At 38.9% G+C, this 19,294-nt stretch overlaps 2 protein-coding genes across 4 annotated transcripts; one reads left to right on the top strand and one right to left on the bottom strand.

The window, feature by feature from the left end:
• The first annotated feature begins 175 nt into the window (after positions 1-175).
• LOC105668796 (leukocyte receptor cluster member 8 homolog) lies at positions 176-7,124 on the top strand. Of its 2 annotated transcripts, XM_012361386.2 has the most exons (7): positions 176-550; positions 643-781; positions 1,437-1,867; positions 2,338-3,539; positions 4,020-4,353; positions 4,475-4,682; positions 5,450-7,124. In XM_012361386.2, the coding sequence occupies exons 1-7, from the start codon at positions 451-453 to the stop codon at positions 5,610-5,612; spliced, it is 2,577 nt and encodes an 858-aa protein (XP_012216809.1). In that variant the 5' UTR covers positions 176-450; the 3' UTR covers positions 5,613-7,124. The 2 variants fall into 2 exon arrangements, with proteins under 2 accessions (XP_012216809.1, XP_012216819.1); XM_012361396.2 differs by having other exon boundaries at positions 385-781.
• Positions 7,096-18,953, bottom strand: Pka-R1 (protein kinase, cAMP-dependent, regulatory subunit type 1). Of its 2 annotated transcripts, none has more exons than XM_012361411.2 (5): positions 18,732-18,953; positions 10,349-10,658; positions 10,001-10,267; positions 9,608-9,811; positions 7,096-9,214 (listed from the first exon to the last, which is right to left on the bottom strand). In XM_012361411.2, exons 1-5 carry the CDS (start codon positions 18,894-18,896, stop codon positions 9,042-9,044), a joined length of 1,119 nt encoding a protein of 372 aa, XP_012216834.1. In that variant the 5' UTR covers positions 18,897-18,953; the 3' UTR covers positions 7,096-9,041. The 2 variants fall into 2 exon arrangements, with proteins under 2 accessions (XP_012216834.1, XP_012216842.1); XM_012361419.2 differs by lacking the exon at positions 18,732-18,953 and adding an exon at positions 14,799-15,264.
• Positions 18,954-19,294: the final 341 nt, after the last annotated feature.

Raw genomic sequence — 19,294 nt, 5'->3', positions numbered from 1 at the left:
ATACAATTATTATTTAACAATATAATTGATAACTTTTATATTAATTCAATTATTACCACCAAATCTTTATTTTTAAGAGTTTACAATTTAAATATTATTAATGGATTTAACTAAAAATGCTTTCTTTCGATGAGTTTTGAAATATACAAAATTTTCAAGAATAAATTAATGATTTTTGTGCATTCTCATAACTTACCGAAAGAAGAAATGTTGCAATCTTCGTCTGATTGTGACAAATCAATTACGTATTTTAAAATTTGCGGTGAATACGACGCGCATGCGCTCTTCGGTAAACAGTGTAGGCAGTTTAACTACACTTCACTTTGAATTGTGTATTGGCTATTCTGGAAAGGAAACGATATCTCCCTAGTCGTCATCTTTCGCCATTAGCTTTTGTGCTTTTGACGGGTGAAGTTGTGTGCGTTATGTCGTGCATTGTTATACATATATATGTATATAGAGCGCAGTGTCAAAGTTGAAAATAGAAGTGACGGATTCTATCAGAAATTAATCATATTGTTATCGAGTTTCACGCACGGCTCTACTCGCGGTAATTCGACAGCAACGCGTCTCGCGTGGGAAGGGGGGGGGGCGGCCATTTTCATAAGCGATTCTGATATTTTTTCTTCCACGGTATGTCAGAGGGCGAGGCTTTGTCGCAGAAGAAGCAGCAACCATTTCACTCGCAGCAACAGCAGCAAATCGGAGCAGGCCCGATGGCGAATATGGCGTGGCAATATCCTACGAATAATATGCACAACATGTTTCCTCCTTTCCCAGGGTGAGTTACGACGTTAAACACTGCGTCGGTCGACAGTGTTGCGTATTCAGGGGATTCGGCAATGAATCGACCATTTCGTCGATATGACAGCCCCCTGACCGTTAATGTCAAAATTTGCGTTTGCTGCGCAGATGTAGAATATCGTGCTAAAAAAACCTTACCTTGCTTTAAAAAAGGAGCTAAGTTGAAGGCGCTCCAAAAGTAATAAAAAAAAAAAAAAAAAAAGATGTAGAGTGTCGCGTAACGAGCGTAGAAGTAGAATAATGAGCAAAATATTGGATTTTCTTTTAAAACTTTGTTAACTGGAAATTTTCTAATTGGATTTTATACATCAGTATTTACGGCGAATATAACATAGAAATAAGAAATCTGATACTATATATATGTAGTGTTTATATACATATATACATATACTCAATCCGAGCTCGTGTCCTTGCCTGAAAGTTTGATTGTTATCACATTATTATGCTTCATCGACTGCTTTTGTTGATGTTATTTGAAGGGTACTTACAATTATTTCGGGAATTTTGTATTCAATATTATTTCATAGTATTTCAAAGTTTAAAAGTAGACAGAATTTGCTATAAAATTGATTATAAATCTCAGAGTTGTATTTGGAGAGAAATTAATGTTATAAAATGTAAATTTTTTTCAGGCAAATGTATGCAGGCCCAGGATATCAAGGTGTGCCGCACCAGGGACAGATGTTTAACTATTATCAAACGATGATGCCTGGATATGGTCAGACTTTTAATCCACAGCAAATGCAGCAGCAACAACAACAGCAACAGCAGCAGCAGCAACAACAACAGCAGCAGCAGCAGCAGCAACAGCAGCAGCAGCAGCAGCAACAGCAGGGGAACAATCAAACAAAACAGCAGTTACATCAACAACCTCCTATACCTGGAACTCCGATGGCACTGGATGAGGATTCAGATCTTCCTCCGCTGCCACCAGGTCCACCGCCAGCGGTTCAACAGACTCCACAACATAACAATCACATGCAACAACAGCAGATGTCTTATCCGGGACTTATGTACAACTCGTTCCCCTACAATAATTGGAATGCAATGCACAATACTTCTCGTTAGTATTATTACTCATTTTTTTTCTTTTTGACGATAAATTCAAATGGACGAAGGAATGACTGTTAAAATTGGCAATTTACATTAACAAGAAAAAAGTTAATTATGTCAAATAATTTTATTGAAAAAAATTGTTATTGTGTGTAACATGCTAATCTTTTTTAGTAAAAGTAACTGAGATTCTATATGATTTTTAGGAAAGAAATTATTCAGAAAATTTGGATTCATAAATTAAGTACCGACGAATGATGCGCTTATAACTAAAAAATTTCTGAAGAATTACCTTTGTCTGAAATGTGACTTCTGAATATTTACTGTTATTAGAAAGTGATAAATCTTTCTGAGTTTACTTTTTTTGTGAAAATTATGTACTTTTATAACACGAAAGAATCGTTTATTTTTCATGAAATTCATACTTTGCCCATAACATATTTGTTCGAGCATGTAATTAATATGAGGTATACTTTACAGAATACAACGGACAGATCCGTTTCAATCTGCCGAACAAGAAAACAGGTCTTGGATATACGCCATCCGGCAATAGTGGTGCCGCGAAGAAAAAGCGTAAGCGGAACAAAAATTTAGCAGCTCAATTCAACAATAGCTTTCAGGAAAACACTCCAACAATCGGCCCCTTCATGCCTAATGGGCCCAACGCGAAGTCAGTGGAACTGCCGCCGTTGCCGCCCGCGCAGTGTGAGGTGGCAGCTCCTCCGCCTCCGAGTGAGGAACCACCGCCTAGTGCCGTCGTGCCTGTCACCAAGGCGTCCAAGAACGCGGTTTCCAGTGCCAGCGTCGCTTCTTCTATCACGACCACTCCCAGTCCGGTGGGAGACTGGCCTGACAGTTTGAAGAATTACGTGAACCGATGTTACGAGAAATGTAAGACGGCGGTCGATAAGGATCAAGTCGAGATCATATTGAAGGGAAAAATCACGCGCGCTGCGAACGACGGTTCGCTCTGGGTGAAAGACTGGGATAAGGAACCTCTGCCCAGCATCCACAGCGAACGCATGACTATGATAATCAAACCTCAGAAGCCGGCGTTAAAGTTGGCGAATCCTCTGGCCAGCCCACTGGTCAATGCACAGGGAGGCCTGCGCAAGCCCGGCCTCTCCAGCTCTCTCGGGGCTCGGCTTGGCGCGCGTCTCTCTGTGACACACAGCAGGCGGTCGAGGTCGAGGTCGAGATCTAGGTCGAGGTCAAGATCAAGATCCAAGTCGAGGTCGCGATCCCGTTCGCGGTCACGCTCGAGATCAAGGTCGACGCGTTCGCGCACACGTAGCCCGCCATCGCGCAGATACAACAGGCGCAGCACATCTTCGTCGTCGAACATTAGCGATCGGGAACACGATTACAAGGCAGTCAAAGTGAAAAAATCCGCGCGCAACAACAACAAAGCGAATCACAACAACAAGAAGACAAAGAAGATTAAGCAGAATAAGTCACATTTCTATTCCGAGTTTGGTTTAGCTACAGGCAATGCGGACGAGTTGGGCACCAAGGAGAAGCTGCAGCAACGCGCTGCCAGATTCAACGACGGCGTTTCCAGGACGGTGGCCAGCAGTGTCAGCGTTAGAGACGATCCGAACTCGGTCGACTTCGACTTTACCGGACTCCACATCGTCGGCACGTGCAAGGATCTAGAGAAGCCTTATTTGCGTCTCACATCGGTACGTAAACACTTTATTTATATTGTCCTATCTTTATAGTAAATATGAAATATTTTATTCAGTCGCTCACTGTCTATTGAATGGAATACAACTAATTTACACACGCAATGTCATACTCAATATTTTCATTTTCACAATCTCAAAGTTTTTGACCTCAATCATTAAAATACATAATTGCGCACTCAATATTATACTGAAGATGATCAGATACAGAACCGAAACGTTTATATAATTTTTGTATGAATTTAAGAAGTTGTTAATTGCATAACGACATCCGGCATCGGCACGAAATCCTCATTTCACAATTTATCGTTAATATAAGAGCCTAAAAACATATATTTAAAATATTTTATTCCATAAAATAATATAAATTTTATTCTGTAATTTACAAAATTTCGATAAAATTTTATTATGCTGTATTTGCAACACATTGAATTTTACTGCAGTGCATAATTTTACACTTTTATGATATCATTACAGGCTCCTGCTCCTTCTGCAGTTCGACCGGTAAGTGTACTTCAAAATTCTTTGGCCCATGTCAAGAAACGTTGGTTAGCCGACCAGGACTACAGATATGCTTGCGATCAACTGAAATCCATTCGGCAAGATCTTACCGTGCAAGGTATCCGGGACGCGTTTACAGTTCATGTATACGAAACTCACGCTCGTGTAGCTTTAGAACGCGGCGATCATGAAGAATTCAATCAATGTCAAACACAGCTGAAGATGTTGTATCAGGATCTTGGGGGCGAAAACCGATGCGAGTTCGTCGCGTATCGCATACTCTATTACATCTTCACAAAAAATACTCAAGGTTGGTAATGAAATTGACAATGTAAAAACAAAAAAAAGTCCTAAATTAGTAGCTAAAATCCAACGGCGCGATATAATTATTAAATTTTCTGTTAATGTTGCGGTAATGTTTTTCATTTTAGACATGACGACAATTTTAGCAGCACTTACGGCAGAGGACAAGAACGATGAGTGTATAAAGCATGCATTGAAAATACGCTCGGCGTGGTGGTTGGGTAACTTCCATGCTTTCTTCAAACTATATAGAACGGCACCACGAATGTCCGCCTTTTTAATGGATTGGTTTGTCGCGAGAGAACGGAAGAAGGCATTGAAATTCATGATAAAGTCGTACGTATTAAATCTTATTTATATTTTATTATTGAACAATTGTCCAAGTATGTTTAAATTTAATTATTTTTTTTGTAAAAATTACTTTCAAATTTGGTACAAATTTTTTAAAATTATTTTAATTATTTTAATTTTGGATTAAATTTTATATAATGCGATTTTTTATAAATTTCTAGATTTTTTTCATTTTTTTTTTCAATTAGGAAATAATTTGCAAAATAACAGTATTCCAATTTCAATTTTACTATCCATTTATAAAGACATTAAAAGAGTAGAGTTGTAATATCTAATTATATTTTATAAAAATAATTTAATAGAAATTGTACAATATTCCTTAATTAATTTTCAGAAATCTTGTTTTTACATGTTTAAAAACATAATGTTTTGTGTTTTTTATTAACAAATGCTAAGATTAAGATTTTTTTCAATATTTTCGTTTTATAACAAAATTTTTTTCGTGTTTTATTATATGGATAATTTATCAAAAGATGTAATTGAAAAGTATATCGAATCTTAATTGATATACTTGTATATTATTAATTTGATATTAATTTCTCTAAACATTTAATTAAATTTCAGCGCCATATTTTAATGATATCTGTGATTCATGAACATGGTCCATGAATTATAATTGCAGATTTCTGTTACAGGACATCGTAGCGGAATGTTTATGATAATTGTATTTAATTGTTTTTGTCTGTTTTATGTACTCACCGCAACAATATCTGCGGCCGTTATCTAACGCTTGCATTTCTTGTGCTGTTTAGCTACCGGCAAAATTTGGCGGTTCATTTCGTCGTAGCGGAATTGGCCTTTGAGTCTTCAGACAAGTTTTATGAATTTGTCAGTGAGTTCGGCTTGGTTTACGCTGATCTCATTCGACAGCAAATCGACTGCAAGGCGAGCAGTGGTAGTCTAGGTGGTTGGTAGAAGGCAACGCCGCTCTACTCTCCTACCTTTACCCCTCGTGGCGAAAAATAACGTAACACGCGAAAGAAAAAAAAGTCCTTCACACATACACATGCATATACATGCACAATAAATGTGCATCATATGTTTATATGCATATGTTTCCGGCATGTTACGTGCGCGTGTACGACGCATATGCATATATATATTTGACGGATATTCTATTTCACTGTTACGCGTGTCACTATAAATTCTCCTCGCTCTCGGAAGCCGCACGGTGTTGATTCCGTCTCTCGCAAACGATCGTCATCATCCCACGGCGGTGCCACAATTTTACAACTGTCAGGCACAAAGTCGAAAGCCTGGAACTTCGTCTTCGCAACTCCGATCGTGCATTTGTACATAAACCACCCTTCGTTCGGTTTCCCCGCGCACACTTGTACTCGCAAGAGGACTTATATATTGGATTCTTCGTCGGGGGGCCGTGGAATTGTACAAAAATTGGGATGGATTAATTTCCATTCATCCGGCGCTACCTCAGTAAAAAGATTAAATGAAAAAAAAAACTCCTTATAAGGATTATCATAACGCAAATGGTAGAACCTGCAGTCTTTGCAAAAGAAAAACAAAGGCCATTTTTCGTATATTCTCGGGACGATTTGTCGACAGGACCGATTGTCGACAGGAGAAACGAACCTCTCTCTTCTTTCCAATCATTGTTAGCGTGACGCGCGCACACACGCATCACTGCCACAGTGATCTATCGATGTTCCAAGTATTCTTTTAAGTATTACCACACGAACAAGCTGTAGCTAATATCCCGACTGATCTACAACACAAATCTTTTTCCCTTTGAAGAGAAGAGGACTCTAATGAGGATTTTGTTCCACGGATTCGGAGATTCGATTCGCGTCTGAGAGGAAGATAGCGAGATGACTATACGACACGCAACTTGTATTCGTGAGAGACTCTCTTCTTAGTCAATGAGGAACACAGGATTTCCGGTTAAGTGACAAAATGCTATTTCTTGGACAACCCGAAGAAAACCGGTAGGAAATCAGACTGAGAGGAGGAAGAAAAAGTAGCAGACTTGTTTCCCGGGACATCGTTTTTCGGCTCGTTTTATCGGAACATCGTTATTTGGTGCTGAACTACGTGTCAATTTAAGAGAAAGCGTCTCTGGGTTGGGAACGAAGGCAGGAAGACCGAAGATTTGGGAGAGCATTATTTCTGCCGGACGCGATGAGCGGCGCTTCATCGTTAGTTCTCCAACACGTGTTGAGTGATTAATTTTGTAATTAATTTTATTCGCGTAATTTTTTTTTTATTAAATATCCATGCGCGAGCTGTAGATACTCGTCCACTTTGGAGTCGTCTTTTTCTCGTTGGACTTTCCAGGTGGCCGTTCTTCATTTCCGTGCGCGCATGGAAATGATGCATCATTGCGTTATCATACGAATTTGGAAAGGGGGATAAATCCATTGTACAATATTTACTCTTACGATGTTGTGCATAATAAATTATTTAATTTTCTGACGTTGTACCTCATTTTTTGTCGCGTCGTACTCTATAAACCTAGCGCACTTTTAGAGGAGACATAGATTGCGACTCGTTTTGCTTCGATTTTGCCTCGACGATGCTTTGCTTAGTAATTATCTCGTTTGACAGATTCTCCATATTCTGCAATTACAAACCGCGACATTTGCACTGTCATTGCTAATTATACATCGATTCGCTATTGGTCGATAAAATAAGTTAAATGTTATAAATAATTTAACAATCCACGAAGACGCACAAGTAGTAATCAAAACAAAAAACGTTATACTTGCATTATTAGATGAAGCGAATAAATCCGTATCCGTGACGTTAAATTATTCGAAAACTAAGGCTCTTATGATGTCAGAAGCGAAAAATTGCACAGATTATCTTCATTCATGTTCCATTATCCATTATCTCCATTCGATAGATCATAAAAAAATAAATCAAAGACTTTCTTGTTGGTTTTTCCGCATTCATGAATGGTGGTATGTTGGTTCATACATTTTACACTTAAATATTCTAAGTGCAGATGAATCTCACTTGATCAAGATCCGTAGCCTGATCTATTTATGAACCAAAACGATCTACGTATTTTATAAACCTATTTTGTAAAATATAGGCAGTGGTGTAAAGATCAATTTATTTCAATACATACTGCAAGTATAAATCACATGGAAGAATTCTCGCTTCTGACATAGTAATATGCGGCTGCAGCGACGAGCCAAAAGCCTTAAATATTCGATCGACATTGAAAGTAATGTTTTCTTGTTTACTGTTATACATATATACAGGGCCGTGCAAAGAAAGGGGGGAGGGGGTGCACAGCATGCACCGCACCAGGGCCCCCAGTGCTAAGGAGCCCCAAAGTTTCACTTAAATATATCTATTTTTTATTGTTTCTACCCAATTAATCTCTATCCAATTTAATTTGCACATGCAAATGATATTCATTTATATTTATAAATTATAAATTTATACATGTTGTATATATTTACATTTTATAGAACTGTTTATGTTTTGTACAATTTGATTAAATTCTACTTTTTTTTTAATGTACACGTTTATAAATAAATATAATTTTAATTATACTGTTTTTTTATATTTTCTAAACTCCTTAAAGCTTTTTTAATACGAAATTTATGAACAGGTAGGGGGCCCCAAAAACTCTTTGCACGACCCTGCATATATATATATATATATATGTATAACATATGCGTCTTCGACGCAGAACTGCAATTTTATATTGAAACAATTACAAATCACGTCGATACATGACCAGCTTTACTCAAAGATCTTTATAATACACTCGAGACACGATGTGCCATTAATCGGGTTAACTCGTTAACGCTCAGCGTCCTCAAACGAGAAGGGACATATTCTGACAAGAAATTCATTCTCCAAGTCGGGCAATCCAATTACGCACTACCAGTGTTCGTTAAGGCTTTGATGTGTGCGTTTGGCGGCTTTATCTGCCCAAGAGATTCCATTGCAAATCAGTTAAAAAATGAAATTTTCACTTTGAGAAATTCGGAACACGTTCACGCTCGATTAATAAATTTTCGTACACGTGACAATTCTCACACGAATAGGAACAGATCGCGCGGAAGAGATCAACGTCAATATAAATTTACGTGCGCATCGGCGTCGAGTCGCGAGCTACACAGTGCGTAAATAGCCTTACCGTAGTATTATTAACAGCGTCTCTAACGATACCGTGTGTATGTGTGTACACATCTGATTGATAGCTGACGTAATACATTAATTCACTTAAATATTAATAAAATAAAAAAAGTGTTAACTATGGTACGGCGAAATAACGTAGCTCCTGGTGGAAATGAAGTTGGGGGGATGATCGGCAGGCGCTGACCGCGATGACGGGATCGGAGAGGGAGGAGGAGAGGTAGAGTCCGTTTAAACGGAGAGGGACACGAAGCTGTTATACTGGGTGATGTTGCGTTTCAGGATATCGGCGCACGGGCCTAAGACCCGCTCGAACCGTGCCCGATCCAGTTTCACGCACTTCAACGGACCTCTTGCCACCACAGTCGCTGCTCGGGGCCTGTCCAACAATAGCGCTATTTCCCCTGCATCAGAAAAGCAATCAATGAACGAGCTGTTTCAATTTACTTTCGTGAAACATTAATTATGCAGCGGATCGTATAAACTCGTACAAAATTATTTACATTCTACGGTTAATTAAATTGCGGCTTTAAATATGATATAATTCTGCCTTCACCAATTATTATACTATTTATATTGAATTGAAATTTTAAATAGTAAAAATTTGCTATTTGATATTTTGACATATTCAATATTAATTTACTATTCTTTAATTATTGGAAAAAGTGTAAATGTTGATAAATGGATATTTTTCTGTGTGGATAGATATTAACTTTGTTGGAGTAATTATATGTTTGGCTTTCAAGTAATTTTGCACGTAGACTTGACATCAACTTTTGCTCCGGATTTGATCTTACCGAAGTAGTCGGATGGTCCTAAACGGCCAACTTCCGCGGGCTCATCTCCTTCCGAGCGTTGTTGAAGGACCACCGCCGTTCCTTCAACGATTATATAAAAGTCTTCGCCCGGTTCACCCTGTCGGACTATCGTTTCTCCGTCGTCGAATGCTACAGGTTCTAGAGCGTCCGCCACCGTGAGTCTTTCCCATTTATCCAATGATTCTGTAAAAAAGATGCGTCGAAAAAATCCTTAATACAATTTTTTTTCGCACATCTTCGTAAAAATCACTTTTTTTTATTATTCTAGCAAAGATCCTATGTGCAAAATGGGAGGACAGTTGTCTTCAGAAGTTTTCTAAAAGCTACTTTATTTGCAAAAGGAAACGACAAATGGAGAGAAAGTAAACTCACCCAATATTGAGACTCTGGAGAGAAATTCTTCGTACATTTTCCGCTTTCTTATGGTGGAGCCCATAAGAATTCTGCGATAGGAGTCCCTGTCGATGCCCCAGAGCTTCACATCGGTCTTCGCTCTGACCGTCGCGGCACGCGGAGTTCCGTAAATTAACGCGAGCTCACCGAAGCTGCCACCTTCGCCGATCGTCGTCGCCAGCTCGCCGTTGACAAATATCTCCACTTCTCCTTGGTCGATCACGTAGAAGTTGTCACCCTCGTCGCCTTGAAGAAAACGCGCGGCTCATTCATTCTGCGCGCTAATTGCAAATCGATAAAGTAGAAATGCAAACCGCTGGCACGTACCTTGACGAATAATCGCCTCGCCAGGCAGAAAGGTCACAGGAAACATCGCGTCGAATATGTCGGAACGTTCGTTCTCGTCCAGATGCGCGAACAGCACGTTCTTGGCGATGGCCTTGCTCAGGGCAGCCATCGTTTTGTAATCTTTGGGTACGACTTTCTTCACGTAGCTGGTGGCGTCTTCCTCGGAGACCGGCTCCGCCGAGATTCCGCCCCGCCGTCGCGGCACCTGCGGGCCCTGCTGGCCCGCAGGCATGTCCTCTGTATCCTCGGGACTTGTGGCGATCTGCTGTTTGGCATCGTGAGCTTGTTCCTGTTGAGCATGAATGAGACAGAGCTTTTAGTCGAGAGCGCAAATCGTTGCAGGATTAAATGCTTTAATGCGATGAGTCAGAGTCGGAACTCTCGAATTATCTGTTTTATAATTTTACTGGCAAAGATTCTCAATCGAAATACCAACGTTAATTCCAATTACTAAATTTAACATCAATAGTTTCCGAGCCAAGTAATTGAAAAGTGAGAATTAATAAGCCGATTAAAGCAATTAAAGTTTCAATTCTTTATTATTTACTCAAATTCAAGGTTTAATTAGGAAATATTTAGCGGCGAAAAAGTTGAAAATCATAAAATTAGGTCATCTTGATGAATAAAATGTAATTCATTCGGAAAAGCGCTATTTATTTTTATGGCAATTTTTATGCGATATTTTTTTTTTTTTTTTTTTAAATGTGGCGTGTTCGGGCGTACCATTAATAATTTATATCATCCTACATTACTTACTACCGTGTATCATTACTTAATTTGAATTCAATGTGGTACCGTACAGAAACTACTCTCACGAAATACAATTATATAACAATTGTGGTCACTAATATACGCATTTAGCGTACATTAGTTTCCTTAGTCTAATTCGTTTCGGTCTAATTAATTTAAGAGGTTCCTCAAATCTGATACATGAATCCTATGGAAAGTTCCTCTGTTCTGATTAATACAGCTGATCAACTTACAAAAAATGGTGTTTCATAAGAATCGTTTATCGATCTGAATAAAAATTTATCTCGACAGCGTGGAATACTATAATAAATCACTGCTACGTGCATTCTAAAAATCGTTTAGAGGTCATAACGGGTATTTTTCAAGTGTTCTTTAATGTATGCAGCGCATACTTTTAACCACGTGCAAAAAAATTAATTGCAGAAGAGCTGTCGCTGTCACGCAAGAATCGGAGCAATGCGTGGCAGCAGCGTGTTAAGGTCATCGTGTTAACGCACACTCGAGTTTCGCTGATGCTCGCGCTGAAGCGGTAATTGTTAAAAAAGAACGTAAATTAATAATTCACTAATTTTATACGCGCAACTTCCAAACTTGCCTCGTGTTTGTCCCGCAAAATTACCGTGAAATTATAAATTATGTAGGTCTTTACATAAAATCTCATATTACCATCGCTTTGTACGAGCGATGCACATCGTCGGGGCAAGAGAGGTGAGCGAATAATGCCATAGGTCAGTTGGCGTTTTCACGCACGAACGCCCCCCTCCTCTCCTCGCGGCGACAACGACGCCGGGCGTCGTCGGCGTCGTCGTCGTCGGCTTACACCGCGCTAACAGATATTCAAATCAGCGCGTATTCTCTATTTTAATTGCCTGCATACATGCTAATGACGAGTTAGTATCACGATCACTTATTCGGAAGATTCCGGAATATTCCGAGCGCGACATTTATAAATCACGCAAATCGCCGCTGACTATATTTGACATTGTAATAAATAGATGAATTAAAGAGATTAATGAAGCTTCATCTCGCAACGCTGTGAATTCCTAATTTTCACAGACATATTTAATTTATTGCGTTTGGGATCTTTTTTCGCGTTTCTCTTTACTTTTTTCAACAGAATCTCTTTGGTTGATAAAAACTAAGTTATATCGCGGTTAAAATATAATTTAACTGAAAATAATCGCCTGTTATTTGTTACGATTATTCAGTCGCTTGGAAGATATGCGAAGTAATGTTAGAATCGAGAACAAAGCAAAATAGAAAGTTGCTATATTTTGAAATCTATCTCCGACTTTAAGAAGATAAATTTTCTTTGAAATAAATTGTCTTCAATTTCTTTTGGTCTATTTACTTTTTTGCAAAAGAATCAGTATTAAAATATTTAGATAGTATTTCGTTAAAGAAAAATCGATACATCCGATTAAGCTTCTACACTAAATGTCTAAATAAATTATTTACCGAGAGATTCAGTTCACTTCGCGAATGGCAATTATTGACACAGGACACTCCAGATCACGATTCGTTAATGATCGTCCGACATAATGAAATGTGGCTCTTAATGAGTCGATAAAAGTTAACGATCCGATAAATCGTCTCTCTCTGCTTGCAAAGACGCGTCTAGGCGCCTGACATGCGCTTGTTATGCATTAAAAATAGAAGGCCAGAAGTCTATTTATCGGAATTATCCAGCAAATACGCTAAATAAATACCTATTTTTCAAAATTGCTATCGGACATTTGTAATTGCTGCGTTCAAGTTTATTTTGACGATCGATAATTCGAAACGGAATTCTATATACATCTTTATTCATTCAATTGAAAATATCATTACGGATAAAGGTGTATTAATATTATTTTACTTGCAAATCCAAATTATAACTACATAAATGCGCAATTATATCGTATACCGATCACCAATTACCACTGTCGCAGCTTATTATTCTTGGACTACGTGCGTTTGTACGCAGTAATTTAATAAAGGTGCATTATGTCACATTGCTATCGCAAACAACATGTATAAGTGAAGCTTTGAATCGTGGATCGTGATTATTAAATCTGTCAGTTTACTACGCATACCTGGCCCGCGCGCTTTCGGCACACGAAAATAGAACACGTTCCAATTTTATTCCGCGTATTACGAGCTATCAAAATCGCGCTAGATTCTTCGCCCCACAGCTGTCACGAATTATTGACTGTTTAAAATCAGTTTTAAAATGAAATTGAAATCTCGCAGTGATGAACAATCGGAGATGCGTGCTTGCGGGTGTAAACAACCGTGTGAACCGTGCGTAGCCGTGCACACACGGCTACATGCAACACATTGTATTAGATTCCAGTTCGAAGTCGACGGAATTAACGAAGACGTACGCTCTTATACAATCTCTGTAGTCAATGATGATATATAGCTACCGGCTGCGACCCATAAGCGTTACACATACACACGTCCCACATCCTTGAGCACACTCGTGACATAGAATCTCGGTTCTCATCTCGGTGCAAGTAGTGTTTTTCAAGCTTAGATCTTTTTCACGCGGCGCACGCCGCGCGAATACAATCCGAGATGAGTAAAGTATAAAGAAAAGTATTTATATAATAAATAAATATTTTTTTGAAAATTTAGTATGAAGCATATTTTGGATTCGCAGAATGTTTTTTTTTTTCTCTTACAGTAAATTGAGTAAATTTCAGGTCTGAGATACGTTATTTATTCACGTTTTAATCTTCAAACTTGAAAAGATTTAGATGGAATCTAAAGTTTTGCAAAAGTAATGAGAGATAATTGTACCGTGATAATCTCTAACATAAGTTACACGCGCGTCTGATTGACGAACATTTTTCACATCGATTTTTCTTTTCTCTTTAAAGTGTTTTACAATTTTTTTGTGCTTTTCTTTTTCTGTAGTTCTTTATTTAAAAATGATCTAAAGGACTGTAAATACCAGATATTTTTAGAAAATTACTTTTCGTTGAAAAAGATTGTACCAAAGCAAACAACATTATGAAACGTTAAATAGCATTTGTGAGAATCTGTTTAAGACACGAAACGAAATTAAAGAATATGCAAATTTTTAAAATAAAAGTAGTTTTCCTTGATATTTTGCCATTTTGTGTTTTTATCTACAATTCTTTAGTGTCAAGGCTTTCACCTTTTTTTTGAATAATAAACGAGCAGAATCAATCATATAATTCTTTTGTAGAAGTATAAATGTAGTAATTTTTACAAGAATTTGTCGAACACATACAGAACAATATCCTATTGTTCTTATCACAAAACAGTAGAATATTGGATAAAATCCACGCCGAAAATTGAAAAGATGAAAAGTAAAAAAGTTTACCAACAATTGTACAATCGACTTTCAATAGAGAATCCGATCACATAATCCCCTTTTACGATTGAAAAAGTAAAAAGCTTTCCAATTTGAAATGGGAGTGCTAGCAAAAATTTCACGAGATTGTGAGAATCTTGTTCATTTCACTTTGAAATCACAGATTCTTCGAAATCGCAATCACGTAACTTTCTTAAAACGCAATTGCAAGAATGAGATTCGCGTAAGGGAGTTGTCGAGAGGATTTTCAAACACAAAACTCCACCGACAATCAACACGATCTATTGGTCGAGATCAATTATACGCGCGCATAACTTAAGCGATTATGGCCGGCGCACACATCCTCTCGCGTACCTCGTTCATCATTCCTCTCGATCCTCCTCGATTTCTCTCCCTTCTTCTCACACTTTCTATCTCTTTCTCGGTCCTCCCGTCTTCTACTTTCCACGAATGTGCTAGCACTTATGAAACGGCCGCCTTTCACAGCAGCGCGTGTCGTAGGTCGGCGATCTCGCGAATGCACGGAAAAGGAGATTCGTCGCCGTCGTCGCTGTCGCACTCGCGATTTCGCGTCTCCGTCGTCGTTGTCCTTCTCCGTCTCCACCGTCGTTTCTTCCTCCTCTCAACCGCGCTTCGTGATTTTATAAGGCCTCGGACGGAATCCAATTAGAGGTCGGAAACGATCTAGCACGCGCGCGCGACTTCGTCCATCCGTTCGTCGGCGCGACAGCGTCGGTACTCTTACTGCCGCCGCTCGCGCTCGCCTCACTGTCGGACTCGGCGCGCGCTCGAGGATCCCTGGATGGGATGGATGTGCTGCCGAGATGTTGTCTCGTGATGGTCGGTAAGTAAGGTCTTCCGTTTGCGTTGACGCGCAGCGGCGGCGGCAGCGGCGGCGGCAGCGGCGGCGGCGGCGCCGGCGGCGACGGCGGCGGCGGTGGCGGCGGCGATGGCAAATCGATCTGCGGCGACGGCATTTTTCAAGACTTCTGCTATAGACGATTTGTAATATAGACTAGTAGAAAACATGTTTAGCATAAGTTTTCACTTCATATTATTACTTATTTAATTTATGGATGTGTCGTTTATAGCTGTAATTAAAAAAAACTGGAGATTAAAATATTTTTTATCAAGTCGATCATCTCTTTCTTCGTATTAGTGTTAATTCGTTGATTTAATTAAAGATTATTTTTTACTTTCAGTATTATTTTATTGTTCATATTACTGAATTTTAGAACTTATTTCCGTTATTACCATTTGTATTGACGTGGAACATCAATTTGCGCCTCGCGCGCATAACATTTACGAGCCTGGCAGTATTATCAAATGGAGGCTCGCATATTTTACTATCATTATTTTCGGCGGCCAACTCCTGGCGCGAACGTCGAGTCACGTAGGAAGAACGACTGGATTTACTCGGTCGCGGCCTTCCACATTTTTGTGGACTGCTTTTAACGCGTCACTCTCGTGTTCTTTCTCTCCCTCTCTCTCTTTCTCGACTATAAGGTTGCGCCTTGTTATATTTCGAGCGTACTCTATGTTTAGATCTACTGCCCCTACATCGCGCTCTCTTTCTCTCTCTCTTTTGCGCACACACGCACGATACAAGCACTCTTTCATTCCCGCCGCGTGGGATCTTTCTCCTTCTTTTCTGCCCGCTCTTTCTCTTATTACGCCCTTCCTAGAGCCGAGGCACAATAAAGTGGAGGATTATGAGCACGCAAACCTCATGCAAAAAATTCGTGTGTGGTTTTATTTCGGGTAAAATAATTTTTACCGTAGAATGCATCGTTATCATCTCAATTGTGAAATATTGATAAATTCTGGAGAAGAAATCGATCTTCTCTTTACTAAAATAATATTTCTTTAAACGTTTTTGCAAGAGAGACTTTTGCATGCGGATAATGAGATATAGATTTTGCTCAATCATGTTTCTTATCCGCGAATTAATTATAAGGACATTTAACGTCGCAAGTCGGTTTTTGTGCGCTTGTTTACTTCTCATTCTCTTTCCTTTGATGGATATACATATTTCATATCTTATATTCACGTCGTCTTTCGCTCGATGCACCACGCCGCTAACGTACTGACACTGACTGACACACGTATGGACGCGCGCGATAACAGTTCAAGACAAGACCTCATGCAATCCTAAATCTCCTCCGCATTATATAAATGAAAATAGTCATTCCCGAGCGTATATATTTGGACGGAGACGGAACAAGCAACATTTTTTACGGAGGAAACTAGGGCATCTGCAAGTTTTCCAAAGCAGATCGATAAATCTTTATTTCTTGTTATAGAGAGAAGAAAGAAATATACGAATAAAAATAAGTGAAAAATAAAATATTTTTCACGAAATGCGTGTTTGGTATCGACAAAATTGAGACTAAAGAAAATTAATGTTAGTTTGATGAATAACTTTGGATCCTTTATTGATTCTTTTCGCAAAGGCAATATATCTCGTATGTTGTTTTTCTTCTTGCCTCCGAAATGGCCTTCAGCCTACGCAATTATGTATATACATGGGCTGGTAAATCATTACTTTGCAAAGAGCAAATATGGAATACATTATTATGCTGTATTTAATCGATTTTCCGTAGGTTAAAAGATAGATAACTATTTTTTATCTTAATTACTTTCAATAAATAAATGTTTAGCAAAAAAATTTACAAGGCATATAATGTTGCTAGCTCCAAGATCAATTTTCGCTAATTAAAACACCAATTTTTTTTTCTTTCCTTGCGGAAGTGATGAGCTCTGCGCGGCGATCCGATCAGCCAAGCTAATTTGCAACTTGTTACATATACGCGGACTATCGGATTCATTTTTGCGCGCTTTTAATGGCGAAAGTTTTGCGTCAGTGACTGTCAAGTGTCGCTTATTTTTGGCTGCCGTCTCTTCTTCGCACGCGCGCGTCGATTTTGGCCGCTTGGAAAGCCTTCGATTTCCGCGAGTACACGCGCAGCACTCTCGCGTGGGTGGTGGAACGCCGCGGTAAACTGCCGTCACTACGTAACATTAAATGGGAAAGGTAGCGGCTGCGAAAGGTCTCGAGGCCTACGGAAATTAAATCAAGGATCACAACACCGCATTAGAGAAGGAGAAGGTTGCAGTTCCAAATATATTTCTAAAATTGATTGACATATAACGTCCAGCATTCGCAAACTTTCGTGAACTTTTGTAATTGTATCTGCATTGCATTGCAATTGCGTTTATCTAGTCACAGATGAGCTCAGAATACACTAATGCGTGTAGGATGATTAACGTCGTTTAAATTACGAGCAGAAACTTGAAGACTGATTTTTTAGAGTCTAGAATTTTTTTAAATAATATACGATAATATATGATTAATATAGCAATCAATCTTGGATTTCTTAAAACTGTTTAAACACGTGTATTGTATTCAGTTTTGTTTCTTGCCTAAAAAAACTGCCTAAAAATGTTTACAGCAGCAATTCTCGTATAAATTTTAACTTTTCTTTCTTAACTTAAAATAGTTTTCGCTTCAATAATTCCATTAAAAAAATACTTTGGGGAAACGAGAAAAAAAGTATAAATTGGACAATCGTGAACTTAATTTGTCGCATACGCATATCAGGTATCTGTACTATCACACGATTACAAGCAATTGTTAGTAGTTAGCGATGGCAGCACTTGTCATGTAAATATTTTGTATTATATTATCGCCTGTCGTTAAACTAGCATTCTTTAATATGTCAAACTCTTGCAAAATAATAACCAAATTTTTCACGATTGATTCGCTAAAATGTTATGAAAGAACTCTCCTCTGTTTTTATCACAATTGTTATCTATATGACGTTGAGATAACGCGATGTTCTCCACGGAGAAAAATGTTTCTGTAAACTACAATGTTTACCTAAGCAAGAAGCGTAGTCCTGATAACGATATTTCCTTCAGAATATGTTCACACCGTGGATAGTACGTGGGTAGTTAAATAAATTTTTACAGCGTGTAAATGTATATGATTAAATCGTAAAGAGCAAAGCTGATGCATGCGTCGAGTAACGAATAGAAAACTAAAATGCGTCTTATCTGCATCTGTTATCGAGCACACGATTGATACAGTTGTCATGTCGTGTTGACACGAATGCTCATAGCTGTCATTGGCAATGTTAAGCATTTCGGAATTCCGCCGAGATCGAAGGAATGCGGCGCAGGATCGCGATTTTCTTTCAGACGAAGAGAATCGCGGGAATAAGTCGGATTCTTCGGAGTCAGGTTAATTGGAGGCGAACGCTCATCGAGGTTACTCGGTGTACGTACCCTTTCCAGCTTCTGGAAGTACTCCCGCAGGAAGGAGATAGGGTTCTCGGGCCGGCCCACGCACAGCTGCACTATACAGTCTTTTAGGACTTGTTGGATATTGTGTCTCTGCACGTATTCCTCGCACTCGCGTAAGCTCTGCTCCTCCTCGAGATTCGCCGCCATATTGATGATGCACGGCGCGCCGCTTTATCGGCGATATATGTGCTTCCAACGCGCGGAGAATGCGAGGCAACCCTACCGACTCGCTCGTTCGCGCGCGACAGCACAATCTTGTTTTGGAAATAAGGAGTGGGACCGATGAGATTTCGATGCCGAGGCCTACTACTGCGTTTATTCATTGCAAGGCGCACACGACGATCAGCGTGAGATTTTTTTGTGTGTTCTAAATATCAAAACTAATTTAAATTTAATATTGTGGAATATATCGTTCAAAGCTAAGCGGATATTCAGTTTCCGATATCATTTTTGTAACCTTAAATTCTAATACTATTGATGCGCAAAGATTCCTACATTACGTATTAATCGCATAGAATTTTTATTGCATGCAAAAAATTGCATGA

The sequence above is a fragment of the Linepithema humile genome, chromosome 1 (genome assembly GCF_040581485.1).
Source record: "Linepithema humile isolate Giens D197 chromosome 1, Lhum_UNIL_v1.0, whole genome shotgun sequence".
NCBI classification, from domain to species: domain Eukaryota; kingdom Metazoa; phylum Arthropoda; class Insecta; order Hymenoptera; family Formicidae; genus Linepithema; species Linepithema humile.
The sequence above is the reverse complement of the archived record's forward strand: the minus strand, read 5'-3'. Positions and strand labels throughout refer to the sequence as shown.

Bases quoted from the DNA above. Each gene is read 5' to 3' on its own strand.
- Pka-R1 (XM_012361411.2), bottom strand. From the start codon at position 18,896: ATGGCGGCGAATCTCGAGGAGGAGCAGAGCTTACGCGAGTGCGAGGAA. The intron at 10,659-18,731 runs GTACGTACACCG...CATGCTCAACAG, and splicing joins ACTTCCAGAAGCTGGAAAGG to GAACAAGCTCACGATGCCAA. The intron at 9,812-10,000 runs GTGAGTTTACTT...TCTTTTTTACAG, and splicing joins CTCCAGAGTCTCAATATTGG to AATCATTGGATAAATGGGAA.
- LOC105668796 (XM_012361386.2), top strand. From the start codon at position 451: ATGTATATAGAGCGCAGTGTCAAAGTTGAAAATAGAAGTGACGGATTC. The intron at 3,540-4,019 runs GTACGTAAACAC...ATATCATTACAG, and splicing joins CTTATTTGCGTCTCACATCG to GCTCCTGCTCCTTCTGCAGT. The intron at 4,683-5,449 runs GTACGTATTAAA...TGTGCTGTTTAG, and splicing joins TTGAAATTCATGATAAAGTC to CTACCGGCAAAATTTGGCGG.